At 34.2% G+C, this 19,269-nt stretch overlaps 1 protein-coding gene and 1 pseudogene across 2 annotated transcripts; both read left to right on the top strand.

Moving 5' to 3' along the window:
• Nucleotides 1–6,332: 6,332 nt before the first annotated feature.
• On the top strand, nucleotides 6,333–12,653 carry LOC132186970 (spermine synthase). 2 transcript variants are annotated; one of them, XM_059601110.1, is made up of 11 exons: nucleotides 6,333–6,512; nucleotides 7,900–8,117; nucleotides 8,247–8,291; nucleotides 8,678–8,754; nucleotides 8,862–8,984; nucleotides 10,004–10,108; nucleotides 10,212–10,284; nucleotides 10,402–10,473; nucleotides 10,775–10,970; nucleotides 11,353–11,482; nucleotides 12,337–12,653. In XM_059601110.1, exons 2-11 carry the CDS (start codon nucleotides 7,931–7,933, stop codon nucleotides 12,439–12,441), a joined length of 1,113 nt encoding a protein of 370 aa, XP_059457093.1. In that variant the 5' UTR covers nucleotides 6,333–6,512; nucleotides 7,900–7,930; the 3' UTR covers nucleotides 12,442–12,653. The 2 variants fall into 2 exon arrangements, with proteins under 2 accessions (XP_059457093.1, XP_059457085.1); XM_059601102.1 differs by having other exon boundaries at nucleotides 6,333–6,532.
• A 2,031-nt stretch (nucleotides 12,654–14,684) lies between these two features.
• LOC132181161 (plastidial pyruvate kinase 4, chloroplastic-like) lies at nucleotides 14,685–19,269 on the top strand (annotated as a pseudogene).

Raw genomic sequence — 19,269 nt, 5'->3', positions numbered from 1 at the left:
TTTACTTTTATTATTTCATTTAAATATTATTTATCTATTATTTCTTTATTCTTTTTTCAACATTAAGCATTCAAGAAAAATAAAATCATTTTTTAATTAGAGGAGAGATAATGGACGAATCTTTTATTATATATGATATACATTGTTGAGCTACCGTGCTCAGCAAATTTGCTAGCTCCTCAACAAATGGTTGGGTACTTTGTTAAGCCAGGTAGCAGGGACGGATTCAGGAAGTTTTATGGCACGGGGCCAAAGCAATTTTATTTTTTGTTGGTTATTAGGATTTTTTTTTTTTTTTGCATTGTGTAATGAACCGGTACTTTTTTCTATTTTTTTCTTCTTTTTCTAAAAAATAACTGGTACTCAAAAAGTGCGACTTGCGTGTGATGGTGCAATTTAGGATCAAACTCCACTGAACTAATATCAAATTCATTGCCATCAACTCCCCGAAGTCTTTTAGGAGAATTTTCAAAAATTGGGTTATCAAGTATTGTATTTGACTTTTCCATCATCTACAAATAAATTTACATTATCATTTTGGAGTCTTTAGAAAATAATACTCATATTCACATACAATAATCAATATAATTCTACTATGACATATTACAACCTAAACCTCATTGGCATCAATTTCCATTGAACTCATGAAAGTCTAGGGTTAATCAACACTTTAAATGTAATTAACCCATCCAATTAGCAATCCTAGTGTTTACATACCAAAAGCCATAATTTAATTCATACTATATAAATTAGGGTTTATGTCCATACTATGAACAATAGTGAAATTGAAGCTTTCAACCCCATTAATCTAACAACCCGGAGCTTAAATCATACATAGAAATCCACTACACACAAAAGCCCCAAGTTAATTTTAGGGATTTAACTTCTTACTAAAATTCTCCCAAATTTGGACCTAATCAAAAATTCTCCAAATCAATATGATTTCAAACTTGAAATTCAATTGATAGAACACAAACTCAAAGAAAAACTAGAGATTTCAACAATATAGCAAAATCCCCAAAATTCCATGCATGAACCCTAATTTCTGAACCCAACCCAAAGTCTCACAAATCCTCACAATTTTTAGCTTCTAATCTCACGAGTATAACAAAATTTACAAAAAAATGATAAGGATTTTACCTATATCCGAAATGCCCCTCTAGATTTAATGAAGGTAAGAGCAAATGGGTAATTTTTTTGTTGGGCAGGGCCATATGGGTAGTTTTCTTTTTTTATTACCTAAAATTTTTTTTAGGAGGAATTGGGAGGGGGTCCTACCCCACTCCAATTTTTTGGGGTAGGGCCAATGGCCTTTAATTTTTTTATTATTATTTTTTTTAATGCCTAATTTTTTTTTTTTTTTTTTTTTTTGGAGGGATTGGGGGAGGCCAGAGCCATCCCCCTGTCCCTCTAAATCCGTCTCTGCCGAGTAGAGTGATTTTTTAGCTACATGACTCAACAAAATAACAAAAAAGCCATATGTGAATGCTCTAGCTATTCCAACGATGATATTTATACGTAACTTCTAGCATCTCGCTCTAAGGACCAACCACGCGTACGGGTCCACGGCATGTGATCGAGTTCCTTAACTTTCTGAAAAGAGATAGATTTTCAGATCAAGGAATATGATTCTCTTTATATTTTATGGTTTAAACTTGTACTTCTCTTGCATATTTCTCCAATATTTTAGTCCATATATACCAAACAAACCATAAATTTTAGAATCCCGATGCTCTTTCTAGGGCATCTAGAGTACCAGCACGTTTTAATTGTTTGAAGAATTCTCCACCACATGTTTATCGTTTGAGCCATTGAAATACTCTTAATATTGCTTCTTCCAAACGCTTTACTATTTCTCTTTCTTTTACATTAGCTCAAACTTTCACTCAATAAACTATAATATTATGTTAAATTAATATGAAATTTTTCTAAAAACAAAATGATAAGGTTAATCATATAATTAATATTTTAATATAATCAAGTTAAATTAAGAGACTTAATAGTCTAAATAGATAATAATTATGTCTTAAAAGTATAAAAAAAAAAATCAGCACATGTTCCACATATGTATGAGAAAAATAAATAAATTAAAAGGCACATATGCTATATATTGCTGTCAAGTCATTTCATGTACTCCCTTGTGACAGGAAACGTGAATTGCATATGGCAGAAATCGCTTTTGTAGGCCCCAAAAAAGTTGGTAAGTGATAAAAATAGTATGACTGTATGAGACAATCATTTGTCTATAGAGAAAAAGAGCCTGCAAAATAAAATTAAAAAAAAAAAAAAAAAAAATTATTTTACCTCTTAAAGTTTTGAGAGTTTTTCAATTCGAACTCTAATGTTTAAAAATTAGCAATGTATCTCCTTAATGTTTCAAAAATTTTCAATTCAAACTCTCTGTTTCTAATTTTCGTCTAATTGGACAGAAATTATCTCACGTGCATCTCGCGTGAAATTTTTATGCCCTCTATTCCAATTTTGTCTTCATTAAAACCTATGAAATTTCTTAATTACCTTAATTAAAAAAATATGAAATTGAGGGTAATTATGTAATTTCATAGGTTTTAATGAGAAAAAAATTAGAATGGGGATATGGCTCTATTGTGAGCTTATGAAGTAAGGATGTTCCCTATCAATTATATGGAAGTGTGTGCTGAGAGAATACGAATAAAATTTTTAGTGATAAGAAATACGGTGTCGATTTTAAATAGTCCAATTAAAACTAAACTTTTAAAGAATAAAGAATGAATTTAACAAAAAAAAAAAAAAAAAAAAAAAGTTAAAAGACATGCCGAAAAAGCATTGGAGCAAATGAAAGGCATAGATGATGAGATGAGAGGCACCCAGTAGCCAGCACCCTCCTCGATTTGTCCAACCATTCCTTTAGGGTTCATGGATATATGGTGCATCATGCTTTTATTATTTTGTGCTTTTCTTTATTTGATCCCTTCGATCTCCCTCCACTCCCTTTAGTTACCAAGCAATGATTGCTGGTCCAAAAGATTTCGATGCATGATGATGACATGGTTGCCATGGATGCTTTTTCTTTCCTGCAATCACAGCTTCTTTGATCATCAGAGAGGCTCTTGCTTTAGCTTTTGCCTCTTTTGAGATTCTGCATGGGTCACGACCCACGTTGGTAGAAAAAGAATACGTGCCAACTTTGTTTATTGTTTCACTGTAATCTTTTAGGGTATTATTCTATGATTCTCAGGACGTGTGGCCTTATATTTTATTGGACTACCAAACCCAGATGATCCTGACCTTTTTCAAATAGGAAGAACGTGGCTAGTTTGGAGTGGGACTGGGGGCTTTTGAAAATATATCCTCAAAGGAGGGCAATTACCACCACTATCATTATATGTATATATATATGAACCTTAATCCCTTTCATTAGAGACTTTAACCTGTAGTTTCTTTGCTAGATGTCCCTCCCTTTATGTTTGTAAAATATATATATAAAAGCAAAAAAAAAAAAAAAAACCAAACCCACATTAAATATTATAGCCGTGTCAGAATAGGATTCTCTCAATTTCATTTGAAATGGAGAGTATCCATTTAGTGTAAAATGATGGGTAATATTGTAAATTTTATCTTTTAATTTTAATGTTAAAACAATATTACTCCTCATTTTACACTAAAATGATACTCTCTATTTCAGTTGAAATAGAGAGGATCCTGTTCTGTGTCGTAGCAAACTGTACTAATTTTGCAAAAAGTTGTCCAATTGCTTTTGAAAATGAAGACGCACAACCAATTAATGTGATTACCTTATTGGGACAAACCAATCACGTAATAAATAATGCTATAAATTATACTTTTATTTTATTATTATTTCATTATATGGATGTAGCAATGTCACAATTTTCTTTTAATAATAAGGAATTAGCATTGACATGTTATTATAGTAAAATAATAATAAAATAAAAGTGTGATTTTTAAATTTTTATTATTAAACAATTAGCATCATATTATCAATTAAAACGACGATGATGTGATACGAAAAATCCCCAAGGTACCATAATCACCAATCATAGGAAAAAAGTGTTAAAAGTAAAATGAGAGTTTCAAGAAGCAAAAACCATCAACATAAACTTTTCTAACCGTATTTTATTATGCAATGGGACGATGTGATTGTTTGTGGGGAACATAAAGTGGTTTTCATATGTTTGAGGTGTCAAATTGAAGTCCAGGTCATAGTCCACAATGGGCATGTGGCCAAAAGCGTGTCGCACGTTGTGCTTCTGGGGGATTTGATAAGATTTTAGGAATTTATTTTAGCCTAAAACATTTTAATTACTTCTACCAAGATTTTTCCACACTAAAAAAAAAAAAAAAAGGGTTTAGCCATGGTTTTTTTATTGATGGTTTAGGACTAAAAACCATCACTACTTTTTGTAGTGACGGTTCCAAATAATAGCTAAACAAGGGTAAGAAAATGAAAAAATGTGCCGGTTTAAGTAAAACCGACACTAATTAGTGTCATTTTGTCCAAACCGACACTAATTAGTGTCAGTTTGTCCAAACCGACGCCTTGTAAAAGGTGACGGTTTTTAAATCATAAAACATAATTCAAGCTCAGAAAAGGGGAAAAAAAACATATCATAAGGGGAGTAACAATGAACAAACCCACATCTTCTTAATTGCTTATTTAACATAATTTTTTTTAATCTTCTCGACGATTCAATTAACACGCCTCACAGGATTAACACTCAAAACATCTTCTCACAATTCCATATATATAAGGGAGACAATATGTTTGTTCATGTATTTTAAAGGTAAAAATATATTTTGTATTTTTAGTTGCTTGATAATGTATTTATTATGGTGAAACAAAAAACAAAAGGTATAAAAAACAAACATGAAAGTGTCATTTTGTATATGGGCCATTAACTGAACCTTGTTAAACTATAATATGGTTTTGTAGACTACCAATGTCTATGGAATAACTAAGTTTCGTATTGATTGGCGTAGTATATTTTAAGTGGCTTTTTAGCTACTTAAAAAAATATAAAAGTAAAACCTATTGTGCTAAATTATGAATGTCCAAATTTGCGTTGGTATGTGCCTTAAACGGTGATCAAATCGTAGAGAAAGTGAGCACTCCAAAAATCTTTCAATCTTTGTTCAAATTACTGTATTGAATGACAAAGATCTTAGAGAGAAAAAACCTGTGGGGAGAGCTCCCTCCTCTTTTTTCCTCCCCCTACTCCCCTCTTCTTTCTTTCCCCTCCCTTTTTTGTTTTGTTTTGTTTTTGTGTTTTGTTTTTTTTTTTTCAGCTTATTTTTTGGTTTTTCTGACCAGTTCAGTTGCTCCGCCCATCCCTTTGCTTATATTGCGTTGCTTCCGTCGCTCTTCGCCTCCCCAGAATCGGTTGAGCTTTAAATTTAGTTTTTCAAATCTAAATCTAGTCCCCTCAATTGGTTTCGCTCAGTCACGCGTCAACCCACTGTGCTCCCTAGCTCCTCAGCTGTCCATCGGCGCAAAACGGCTCCATCTCGTCCACCGCGCGCTGGCCAGTGCGCTTCGCCTCCCTCGCCCCAGTTGTTGTGGTTGTTTGCTGGCTTTTCAATTGTGTTTTTGTTGTTTTTTTTAGTAAGGATTTGACTTCTCTTTAGATCTACTTTTATAAGCGATCTTTGTGGTGAAGTTTTTTATCTGACCAGGCTTTGGGTTGAGGATGATTAGTTTCGGTGTGAGGATTTTACTCCCATGGTTGAGAAAAATAAAAGTTGAAAATATAAACTACCTATGTATTAGATTGAGTTTGCTTAGAGTAGATTTGTTCTAAATCTAAAGTTTAAACATGAGTTAGCGAATCTTAAAGTCGTAGATATGACTTAATTGTAAAATTTTATGTTTGTTTCTATAATGTTGTAACCTCCTAATTTTAATTATAATTTATCAAAGTTTTATATTCTTGATTTTTTTCATAGACTTAGTACCAAAGATTCTCTTTTATTTTTATTTTTTATTTTTAAAAAACAAAGTACAAAGATGTCACATAGATTACCACAGGTACTAGCTTACTGTAGAGAAGTGATAAGAAGAAGATAGGCAAAAGTTTAAAAGGAGATGACATTGTACCCACTGATTTTGACCTTTTTTCTTGTGTCTCGGTAGTTGAGAGTGGCGCCGCTTGTGTTGCCATTTGGTTGCTTTTTGATTTTCCTATCGGGGCACAATTTCAATTTTCAAGTCCCAAACTTCAATTAAAAAAAGTATTCTACAAAATATGAAAAAATAAATAAATAAAACGCAATAAGTTTAAATAAGTATAAACAAAAGACAGTCAATTCATTGTATAAATAGGCTTCCACAACACCAGTTCCGTCCAAACAAACATTTTTACATTCACAGGCAAGGAGAGAGAGTGAGACAGAGAAGCAGACCATTGTATCTCTTTCCCGCTCACTCTTTGGCCTTCAGGAAAAGGAAATCGTAGAACAAAGAAAGCAGGAAGAACAAAATCTGTAGAGGAAGACAATTTCAGTGCCATTGACGCCAGGCAAGGTCTATCTATATTCTGTAGGTTTCTTCTCTTTCTCTCTCTATATCTAAACGTTTCTACTCTCTACTCCCACTTTGCTTTTGTAATATAATATCTCTCTTGATCTGCTACAGGTTTTGACTGAAATGTGATTTATTTTTTTTAATTTCATTTGATTTTAAATTTGTTTTTTTATTTAATTTTATTTCCGATTTTGGCGAGGTAGAGATTGTGTTTGTAGCTTTTGGGTATTGTTAATTGGACCATTTTTGTTAAACCCTAGCGACTCTGTTTGGTTCCGAGGAAATTTTTTAGGGAAAGTTTTATTTTTGCACTCGGTGCCGTTTGTTTTATGTGGGATGGTTTGAGATAATAGTGATATTATTGTCGATGCCAGTTAAAGTCCCATATTTTCGTTTCTCTTTCTACAGTTTCTCGGAAACCAAACGGATTTCAGATATTTTTGTGATAGTTTAATGCAACAGGCAAATGGAATTTGAGCTTGATATTCTTGAGTTTGATTCTTTCCGTGCGGAATTTTGTTTTCTTAGTTGATACGTGGTTTGATATAGTTTAGCACTTCACTTTTCGGCATTTGACCGAAAAGGAAATCGTGTTCATTCTTTTCTGCCCAAAAGTAGATTTCTTTGGTAGCTAAAAATGTGCTGGCAATGGAAAGAAAAAGAATTTTCATTTTGTTATTTTTCTTTTCTTCGTAATTGTTTGGGACCACGCGAAAAGTAGAAGCCGAGTAAAATCATCTGGGTTTTTTTATAAGGTGAAGGTGATTATTATTTTTTTTCCTTGGAACGGAGCTTGTGATATTTCCTTGAATTACTATCAACGATTGCATGATTTGATTACGATTTTTGGTTCTTTATTCGGTGAAATAACTACAAATTTGGCAAGGTATTGTGACTATTTTATTGGCAATCACCTATATTTACAAATCAAAATGTGTACATAAAATTGGGTTAAATTGATGGTTTATTTTTATCTCTTAACTTTTATCACAAGCTATATATATTTCCTTATGAGAAGTAAATATTTCTTTCCCAACTTAACTTTTGAAGGAAAAATTTTTCCATTTTAGCGATGGGCTTGGTTATAAATTATGCCCCTTTTGCTTGAAATTGTAAATATGAGATTTTGCTTGGTATTCTTCTCTGCTGTGCTCTTTTATTTTCTTTATATCTTTTTCTTTGATATTTTTTTTCTTTAGAAGTTTTAATTTCATTGTTTATGTTAATGCCTATTGGATTTATGAACTGTAATACTGGAGATGAATGCTTGAAACTTCAAGGGATATGTTTCCCTCTGCGGTCTTTGTGTGTGTATGGAAAGATTAACCGCAGTTATAATTTTTATTGTTGATTAAAATTTTTCAATATCTTTTGGTCTGTAGAGGCTGGAGCCAGAGAAGAAAAAGATAATATATGGAGGGCGGCGCAGGAAGAGGTTTGGAATGCCAGAAGATTATGGATGGGAAGGCGAGTAACGGGAATGGCTCGGGGAAGGTTATACCATCCTGTTGCTTGAAGGCTATGGCTTCAGTCCCTGAGCTCGAGGCAAAATGCCATTCTACTGTTGTTTCTGGGTGGTTTTCAGAAACTCATTGCTCTGGTCATTATCTACGATTATCCAAAATTTTCATTTGTACTTGTTGTACATGGTGCCTGCCCTTATATCGGCACATTAGTTGGACTAAATAGTTTCATAACACTCACCTGTTTTCTTATCTTTCTATTACAGGGAAAGCTAGCAAAAAGGTTTATTTTAACAACCCGATGTGGCCTGGTAGGCATTACTTGCATACTTATGCAGTAGATATTCTCATTGTCATGAATAATTTTCATACATCTTACTTATCAAAAAAAAAAAAAAAATGTTAAAACCTTAGCCAATCAAATTCTTCTGATGGTAATAGCTGCAGGATATAGCATGAGAAACTCTGTAATCCCTCTTCACTATGTGATCTTTCTTATTGTTTTGATATATTTAGAAAGATTACATCCCTGATGAAAAATATACACCCTTTTGGCTTTGAGAACAAGGAATGCTGGAGCTTTTTGGTAGTGATGTTAGTCACACCTTCTCCTTATACTAGGAAATTATTAATTTTTTTCGTAATGCTTTAACCACTAACTTGATTTAGTGAATATGCATCTTTTGATCATATTTAGGAGAAGCCCATTCACTAAAAGTGGACAAGGTTTTGTACAAGGGAAAGTCAGACTTCCAAGAGGTCCTGGTTTTTGAGGTTTAGCATTCTTACCTTGCCGAGTTACTTTCTTTTGTCTACTTATCCTTTGCATTCTTTATAATTGTTCCCTATCAGTTGGTGAATGCCAATTCTTTTGTCTGCAGTCCTCAACATATGGGAAAGTCCTTGTACTTGATGGCATTGTTCAACTGACGGAGAAAGATGAATGCGCCTACCAGGAGATGATTGCTCATCTTCCTCTTTGTTCAATTCTGTCCCCCAAAACTGTAATTTCATCCGAAAATCATGGTTTTGAAGTCACTGCTGTTAATTAGATTAAGCTTGCTGTGGATTTCAGCTCACCTGTGGCATTTTTTGTTGTTGCATATTCTTTGTTTTATTTATTGATGAGATGGGTCTATAAAATTTGTATGTATTTGTAAGTTTGAAAATAATGGTCAAACCACGTTTGATAGTATTGTGTGACGCCGCTAACCTTAACTATCTTTTATATCTAATAGAAGTATATCATTATTAAGAAAGAAAAAAAAAAGGGGGCATTTATACTTTGTGATAATTGAAGTTTGTACTTCAGCTTCTGTATCATTTATAAAGATAATACCATGCTGCTTCCTGAAACTTTAAAGGGAATGCTAATAATAAAGATGATTGGTTTCTGCTACTTAGCCAATTGATTATGGTTTCTAGCATGTTGATCATGGGGTTCCTTTTGAAATTAGAGACAGAAGTAAACAGCCTCTATAAGAATAGGATGGAACAGAACTTTGAAATTTATTAGATGGATGCATTTCACTGAATTAATTGTGGACATTGTTCTATGAACAAGATTGGTTACAAAGTACAGTTCTAAATTATATGGAGAGGACATGGTTAATGGAGAATCTTCTATAGGATTGTTCAACTATAATACCAAGAAGGACATGTGGTTTGATAAGAGTATAATATGTGTATAGCTTTGGTGTTGCATCTGTGGCCACCAGTTTTATGTTTACCCTTTTTTTTTCATAATCAATTGTTGCTGTCAATTGGAAAAGTAGTTCTTCGAGCTAATTCCTTCTGTTATTGCAGCCTTAAAATACATAAAAGAAAAGACCAAACAACGCACTTCCTTTTTTATTTTTTTTATTTTTTATTGATTAAGTAATATATTATGCATCAGTGTGATTTTACTGATGAATTTGCTGGTGGAGTGGGGCACCTTTTACTTCTACATGACTTTGCTTTTTGGTTTTCTCCTTTTTCATTGTTGGCATAATGCTCTGTGTTTCTAAAATTAATTTTATAGGTTTTGGTTGTCGGTGGTGGTGATGGTGGAGTTCTTAGAGAAATTTCTCGCCATACCTCTGTGGAGCAAATTGATATATGTGAGATAGATAAGATGGTCATTGATGTAAGTAGATAATGTAGCGTGCCCCTCTTCATGTGATTTCCTGTTGAGTTGTTCTTTTTTAGGTGAGTTAATCAACTGATTGGCTTGGTTTCTTTTATTTTAGGTCTCAAAAAGGTTTTTTCCCGAGTTAGCTGTTGGCTTTGAGGATCCTCGCGTCCACCTTCATATTGGTGATGGTATGTTCAAAACAGTGTGATTGGTTTTTTTTTTTTCTTTCTTCATTGGTTTCTGTTGAATTGGCCTGGGTGTAAGGCTATGTGCCTGTGGTTAATCATACTTTTTCTTTTTGACAGCTGCTGATTTTCTTCGGCATGCACCCAAAGGGAAGTATGACGCTATCATTGTTGATTCATCAGACCCTGTGGGTATGTTGTTTTTTGATTTGTTATGATTCATTCCACATATTCAGAATGGAGTGCTGCTGCAGATTAGTGTCTGAGGTGGATTTATAAGCATTTATTTATTTGTTTTATGAAATTTCGATAAAAAAAGACATGGTTTGCCTAAAATCTGAAATATGCAGTCACGTTGTTTAGGAAATACTGAAAGCTTTGATTTCCTTTTCCCTCCTTTTCTTTAATTCTTTTTTATTTTTTGAAAAATATGTTGCTTATCAGGTTTGTTATTAACCAAAGCCTCACTCATGGGTTCCTTTTTCTGATACAGGTCCTGCTCAGGAGCTTGTGGAGAAGCCTTTTTTTGAGACAGCAGCTAGAGCATTAAGGCCTGGTGGTGTTCTCTGTAACATGGCAGAAAGCATGTGGCTTCATACACATCTTATTCAGGATATGATCTCTGTTTGCCGTGAAACATTCAAGGGTTCTGTTCATTATGCCTGGGCCAGTGTCCCAACATATCCAAGGTATTGGTGTTCCCTATTTTTCTCCATACTTCATGTTCCAACATTATTGATTAACATTTTGCACTTTGCTTTAGCTTATTGCCTTTTCTGCTTTGTATGTGTTTGAAATGGTAAAGAATTATTGAAAATAGGTTGTCTGTTTATTGGTTTTGCACTGTCTTGACTTTACTGTTTGTTGGTTTTCTCAACAAATATTGGAGTTGTCTGTGGCAAATTTCTTATTGTGATTCAGTTGGACTTTTTGACATGTAAATAAGTAGGCTATTATTATTAGGTTTGCACCCTTTATGTTATGTATCCTATCAACCAAATATGCATGTTTGAATTACTGTAGTTAGATCTCATCTCATTCTTCCTTGTGGACTGCTTCTGTGCCATGCAGTGGTGTGATAGGATTTCTTATATGCTCAACCGAGGGGCCACCTGTTGATTTTGTAAATCCTGTCAATCCTATTGAGAAATTAGAAGGAGCTCTCAAGCATAAAAGAGAACTAAGGTTCTACAACTCAGAGGTAAGATTTGTTTGTCATTATCATTATTATTATTATTATTGCTGCTGTTGTTGTTGTTGCTGCTATTTTAAATTCATCTTCAATTGATATTTGCCGTACAGCCTACGCTGCAACTTATTCTTTTTCATTGGTGAGCAAGATAAAAAAATATTTACATAATATACCTTGCAAAAGCTAAATTTCTTTGATATACGCTAGATCAGGTTTTGGAGGTAAACTAGGCATACCCTGAGTTATTAAATGAGAGACTTTCTTAACCTTTTATGGTTGTAGGTCTTGGTGAAGAATTGTCATCTTTGTTCCATTCTAATCTGTCATCTTTGCTTGTGAATGAAATCCTTATTTGCACTCTGGGTGAAAAAAAAGAAAGGGAAAACTTCACTAAGGACTCCCAAACTTTCACCCGTTTTGAAATACCTTCCCTGAACTTTAAAATCACTCAATTTAGTTCCCTAAACTTTCAATTGCTTTCAATTTGGATCCCTTCATCAGATTTTAAACGTTACATAACGTTTATACCTCTGACTTTTGTATAAAATTTCAACTTCTAAAACATTTTTTTTTTATTTAAAAAAAAATAAAATTAGGGATATTTTGGTTTTTTTTTTTGAATTTTTAACGGCTAAAATTAACGGAATGGTCTAAATTGAGAGCAATTGAAAGTTCAGAAGACTAAATTGAGAGATTTTGAAGTTCAGAGGGGATATTTCAAAACTGGTGAAAGTTTGGAGGTTCTTAGTGAAGTTTCCTAAAAAAAAAAAGAACAGATGAGAAAAAACACCCGTACTTGTGCACACAAACACATGCACAAGCTATATTGACTTGAAACTAAATGGCATTATTTTTTGTGACAGATGCATTCTGCTGCCTTTGCCTTGCCATCCTTTCTGAAAAGGGAGGTGAGCTCGCTTCGTAATTCTCCAACCCCAGCACAAGGAAAAGGAATATGTGTTTCCTAGTTTATCATTAGCAGGCCTAGTTTGATTTTTCAGATATGTGGAATTAGTCCCACATTGGAAAATAGACACCTGGTGATTATTGCACAAGTGCAGATGGGGCATCAAGCTCTATTCGATGTTTTAGTAAGGATATTTATGCATGCATGTAATATTATCGCTTCCAACAATCAGTTTGTTGATACCTACTTTCATAATATAGTAGCTTTGTGACATTGTCATCTTCTGTGGGTGCTGAATTTCTTCGTAATGTCGAGGCTGTAAGTCTTTAATTCGATTATGGGTTCCAAGGCCTCACAGTGAAATGTTAGAACTCGAACCCCTCTTATCATGTTTCCCATGTATCTCCAGCAAATATATATCAATTTCCAGTTTACAAAAACAGAAGAAGTTCAATAATTTCCGGTGCAATAATCTCTTCACGAGCATCTTGGTGTATGCATGCATAGATATGTTCTACCATTTTACCTCGGTATTACCTCTAAATGGCGACGTCAAGGTGGAGATTTTATAATATCAATGCCTTTTTGGCAGGATGTGGAAAATGCAGACGGAGACAGTAATGTTTGGGTTTACCTTCAGCCCTGAAAAATAACATGAAAACAATGATTAACTACTCAAAATTGTGTCTTCTCCATGGATTTATTTCCTATGATTGTAATGGTTAATCCCTGTGTTGAACGGAATATAATCCTCTTCATTTTAGGAATTACTTCATGGTACATATTAGATTTTATAGCATTATAGTATTTTATAGTATTTCACGGTATATATGGTGTTATAAAAAGTAACATTAAACAAAAATAAATAAAATTTCAAAAAAAAAAAAAAAATGGTGAAGACCAACCCCACGAAGCTGCTATCATGGCTCTTTTTTCTTTTTATTTTTTTATTTTATTTCTTTCTTGGATTTTTAGTTGTCTTTTTGTCTTATTAAAATTTATTAAGGATATTTCTGTCTTTTAGCGAGACAAAATGGTCAAAATTTTGTTGGTTTGAGGGATTGATACATTCTTTAGTTTGAGAGAAATATTGCAAATTAGGTGATAGTTTGAGATAGTATTTATCTGTTTTCATTTTAAAAATACTTACTAAATTATTTAAAATGATTGTGTAAAATGTTAAGTTAATAACATAAATGATTTGTTGAAATATACCTCTCTTTTCTCTCTATTATAACTCCAAAAATAAAATATATAATTGATATCCACATAGAGCATTTTATATAATAATTATTATTCAAATCCATTGATTTTAAAACCCTCGCATATAAACCATAATTTGTCATGTTTTTCCTCTTCCAAATTGTTTCTAGCAATTAATGATACAACTAAGTTCGTGATTTAAAAAAAAAAAAAGAAAAAAAAATTATTTTCTCTAATTACTTGTATAAAAAAAGTTATTTTCTCTAATTATATTTCTTGGTAATCACAACTCACGCACCACACGATGCGAAAATTAGACCGTCCCATAGGTAATTGTACTTCCAGTTTTTTTTTTTTAAATAAAGGTTTAAATCAACAAAAAAGTTTGTTGATTCTTCTATGGATATTAGCATAGGTAATCTCTTTCTCATCGATTCTTCTATGGATATTAGCATTCGATGGTTATAAGACCGAAAACTAACTTAAAAATAGACTCTTTTGTATCATGTGAAATTTTCATAGCATCTAAAGAAATGTCACTTGAATAAGCTAGTCGAGAAAAAGAGATCAACTACAAGACAAGAAAAGAAGCAGCTAAGAAAAGTCTCTTAAATTGTGTTCAACGTCCAAACAAGAGAAGAGAAAAAACGTACAACACAACGTGTAATCATATATAGATGTTTATGTGCAAATTGCAATTACTAAATTGGAAGGGGAAACTAATATTAGCTTGGTCCTCAAATATTTAAAACCCTCGCATATAAACCATAATTTGTCATGTTTTTCCTCTTCCAAATTGTTTCTAGCAATTAATAATACAACTAAGTTCGTGATTTTAAAAAAAAAAAGAAAAAAAAAATTATTTTCTCTAATTACTTGTATAAAAAAAGTTATTTTCTCTAATTATATTTCTTGGTAATCACAACTCACGCACCACACGATGCGAAAATTAGACCGTCCCATAGGTAATTGTACTTCCAGTTTTTTTTTTTTTTTTTTAAATAAAGGTTTAAATCAACAAAAAAGTTGTAGATTATGCCACGTATTGAATCTTGACCGAATCTGGCAGACTGCCACGCTCTCTCCACACTCCCCCTTCTCCATGCCCGCTGCCTCGTATCATTTTCCCTTGCACTTTCTCGAGAAACAGGCGCAGCTCCGCGGACTTTTTGGTTTCTGTCTGGAATGCTCCAAAGGTACCATTTTCTGTTTCTTTCTGTCTCAAAAAACGAAGAATTTTCTTTTGATTTCGAGGAATGTATTGCGAATTCTCAAGGGTATGAAAGCAGGTTAATTTGTTTGTGTTGGGTGGTCTTGGCAGGTCCATAATCTGCATGTTCGCTGATTTTGGCCAATAATGACGACGCTGGGTGCACTTTCAGTTTGTGTGGTTGCTAACCAGGTGACTATCCCAAACCATGTAATTTGCCCCTTTGCCCTCAATGCAATTCAACATCCATAATTTATTGCCGTATATGTACATAATCTGTTGACGTATTTGTATGTTTTTGTTTACATAACCATGTTCATATAGTTAGACACAAAATATTGCAGATAGGATGATTTAAGCGAACCATGAATATAAGTTTGTTAGATTTCAACCTGACCACCTATATGAAGGCTATTTATTTTTCTTCCAGTCTATGATAACGCATTCATGAAAAAATGACTACTTGAACGGTTGAGAGGTAGATATTAGATAGTAATGGTGGAATTGGTGATTACTGGATGGTGATATGTTTATCAGCAAAATCAAGTGGTATGGGATGTTGATGCTTTTGATGGATATTTCAGTATTACTTGTACCTTTAGCCAATTATCACCTTTCTGGAAGTGATGTAAATGGTGTTATTGAATGCTTTAGCCAATTGTCACCTTTCTGGAAGTGATGTAAATGGTGTTATTGAATGCTTTAGCCTGTACCTTTATTTGAACTTGTTTCCTCCCTTCAATGTGTTCAGGTAGTGTAACATTCATGTGTCATTTGAATTTTATGGATTTCAAAACCAGTGAAGTTCTCAGTGAATCTTCTGCTTTGCAGGCCATTCAAACAGCTAATCTCATACAATCTACACCCTCCAACGTAAGGGGGGAGCTCAAACATCTACCATGTGGACTGCATGTGAAACAGCCAGCTCATAATGTTCAAATATTAGCCACACAAGGGAGAAATCAAAGGCCAAGGACTTTAGGTTTTTCTGTTCCAAATGAAAAGAATAAAAGCAGATAGGGGGAGTTCATATGCTTTCGCTGATGATCACAATGAGCATTCCAAGGATCCAGATGTGGTAGCTCTTGCCTCTAGTTTAAGCTCACAAGCCTACTTTTATCCAAGTTCTGAGTACCCAGGAAACCGAGGATCCCTTCTTGACAAGCTAAAGGCAGTTCACTTACATGTATTAGCATCAGAACAATGCAATGCTTCTCGGCTTGAACTATGCCATAGGTACATCTAGCATTTTTTGTTTGCATTTTTTTTTTTTTCTCAAAAAAGAGTCTGGAGTAAAATTTTGTCTGGGGACACCAAAACAACTGACCCTACAATATGTCTCCACTCTCGTAAACCATTGAAGATGTACCTTACTGGAACTTTTCATTGGAATTTAATACGTGAAAGTTTCTTTTTTTTTTTTTTTTTTTTTTTTTTTTTTTTCTCAGGTAGACTCAAGATTTTCTACTTTTCGACTTTTTAATCTAGTTCTATATTACATGCGTTTGCATCTGTATTATTAGACTAATGGTCCTTTACATGGATGTGCTGTGGCCCAAATTCAACCATTTGTGGACTACAAGTATCCTCATCCCGTACCATTTATCACTCCTGTAACTAAATAATTTAAGCAACTACATTGATGGTTTAAATGTTATTTATCGGTCTGAACAAGAGGTTCGTTGATTTCTTGATCATCCTAATAACTTCAGCATCTGTTTTTGCAATTTGGTCAAATTAATTTACTGTGTGAGGCAATACATTGCAGAACAGGGGAAAATGTTTACAGAGCAAATAGGCTATATCTTTTTCTTTTAAAAATCAGCTCCTGTTTACTCTTTCTTGACATACATATTTCCTGTATACTTCAAGTTTCTTGTTTTGTAAGTACATTCTAAATATGCATTTTTTTTTTACCTCGCAGAAATTACTTGGTCAGTGCAACAAATTTAATACATTACCTGGCACTGAAATGTCTTGATCTAGAGAAGCTCCAAGAAGATCTCTCTTCTGTTGGTCTTTTCAATTTGGAGACTATCAATTCTAATGTTCTTGCAAGTCTTACTGCAGGGATCCAATTGCTAGAAAATTTGAAATCTAACACCGAGAAGATCAAAGAGAATACTGCTCCAGGGATCGACTCTCAAAAAAGACTGGACCAACAAAAGAACGAGAAGTCACAATACGTACAATGAAGAAGAAGGCATTGTCTAATAGCGAGTTATTATTGGGTCCACTACAAGATGACATAAATACTCATATAATGGTAACAGTTGGCCAAGAAGCTATTGAGAGTGATACACTTATAACCAACCTTATCAAGACGGGGACCTCTATTATATGGATTAATTGCGCACATGGAAACCCAAGTGTTTGGACAGAGATAATCAGAAGGGTGAAAAAAAGCTCTCAAAAGCTGGAGAAACCATGCCAAATTCTCATGGATTAAGCTGGACCTAAGCTCTGAACAGGCAAACTGATGCCTGGTCCATGTATGGTAAAGATATCTCCCAACAAAAATGCTACCGGAAATATGAGCGTCCCTGCTCAAGTGTGGCTGTGTCATAAAGGCATTCCTCCTGCTCATTTAACTCCTGATGCAGTTCTCTTCATAGATAACCAAAAATTTCTGAGCATGCTCCGGGTAGGTGATACTGTGGGATTCCATGATGTTAGGGGAAGGAAACGGATGCTTAAGATTTCTTAGAGGTTTGATGTCTTTTCTGGCACTGGGTATGTTGCTGAGTGTACTAGGACTGCTTATGTTGAATCTGGAACTAAATTGCATGTTAAGAGAAAAAATGGGAAGTTCCATATTGGACGAGTAGTGGATGTCTCTGCCATAGATCCGCTTATAAGATTGAGAGTTGGAGACTTACTAGTAATATCCAGAGAGAGCTTATGTGAACAGGATGAATTGCCTGGGCCAACATGTGGTGCTCATAGAATAGGTTGTTCTTCTGGCTTTCTATTTGATTCTGTCAAAATTGAAGATCCCATTGCTTTTGATGATGGAAAGATTTGGGGAGTAATCCAGGGAACTAGTATCTCCGAGATTCTTGTCTCAATCACTCATACTGGTCCAAGAGATGCTAAGCTTGGATATGAGAAATCCATCAACTTTCCAGAGAGCAATGTATGGGTTGAAGGCCTCACTTCCAAGGATCTTATGGATCTTGATTTTGTTGCTGCTCATGCTGACATGGTTGGGGTTTCATTTGTCCGAGATGTTCATGATATTGTCATGCTCCACCAAGAATTGGAGAAGCGGAAGCTTCGGAACCTAGGAATTGTTCTCAAGATTGAGACAAAGAGTGCATTTGAGAAATTGCCTCTCATGCTGTTGGAGGCAATGAAGTCTCCCATTCCTCTAGGGGTGATGATTGCTAGAGGAGATCTTGCGGTTGAGTGTGGGTGGGAAAAGTTGGCTGATATGCAAGAGGAAATTCTATCTGTTTGTGGCGCTGCGCACATTCTGGTTATTTGGACAAGTCAAGTCCTGGAGTCATTTGTCAAGTCTGGTGTGCCTGCCAGAGCTGAGATAACCAATGTGGCCAATGGAAGGAGGCAAGTGTGACTTACTATTTCATTTACCAGTCCATTTGCTCTAAAGTTGCATGAGTATTAACTGTATTATTAATTTCTTCTTTGTGATTGCTAGGTGCTTGCAGATATTGTTGTTTGTCACATATACAGCTAAACTTTGAATTTCCATGTTAGCCTTTAGATGATAACATTGATAACTTCCTAGAGATTACTACTGTTCTTCAAGTCCATTGCTTGGTTTTGGTGATGAAATTCATTTTTGTTGGTCCCAGAGCCTATATTGCTATGTCAAACTATCATTTTCAATACCCTATATGAATCCTACTCCTTATCCAATGCTGGGCAATAATTACTATAATTCTCTCATAGCAGTTGTCCACGATATTCTTTTAACCCCTTGTTTTGTTTGCGTATATGCGCTACTCCTTATCCAATGCTGGGCAATAATTACTATAATTCTCTCATAGCATTTGTCCACGATATTCTTTTAACCCCTTTTTTTGTTTGCGTATATGCGCATGTGCATGCATGTGTGTTTTGTTTTCTTTTCCCCCATCCTTTTTGCCGGGTAAAAATGCACATGAATTTAAATTCTGAATGGGATTAAAGGGTTTATGATTTGGTATGCAGGGCAAGTTGCATCATGTTGAACAAAGGAAAACATATTGTGGAGGCTGTTTCATTTTGAATGGGATCTTACACAGAAGCTCCATAAAGATGAAGGAAGAATTGGAGCCTCTTATACTGTCCAGCCACCTGTTTTAGTGTAAGCCCATCTGCTCATATTTAGTTGATAATTCTCCTTGTATTATATGCAGCAACATTCGAGGGTCTCAATCCATACATATTCCTAGCTTACATCAAAGTCGTTTTTTTTTTTAAAAAAAATTGCTTATTTTTTATGTGCAGTAGTAATTAATTTGCACCTGC

This window comes from Corylus avellana, chromosome ca1, assembly GCF_901000735.1.
Source record: "Corylus avellana chromosome ca1, CavTom2PMs-1.0".
In the NCBI taxonomy this organism is placed as follows: Eukaryota; Viridiplantae; Streptophyta; class Magnoliopsida; order Fagales; family Betulaceae; genus Corylus; species Corylus avellana.
This window is presented reverse-complemented; position numbering and strand designations above follow the sequence as displayed.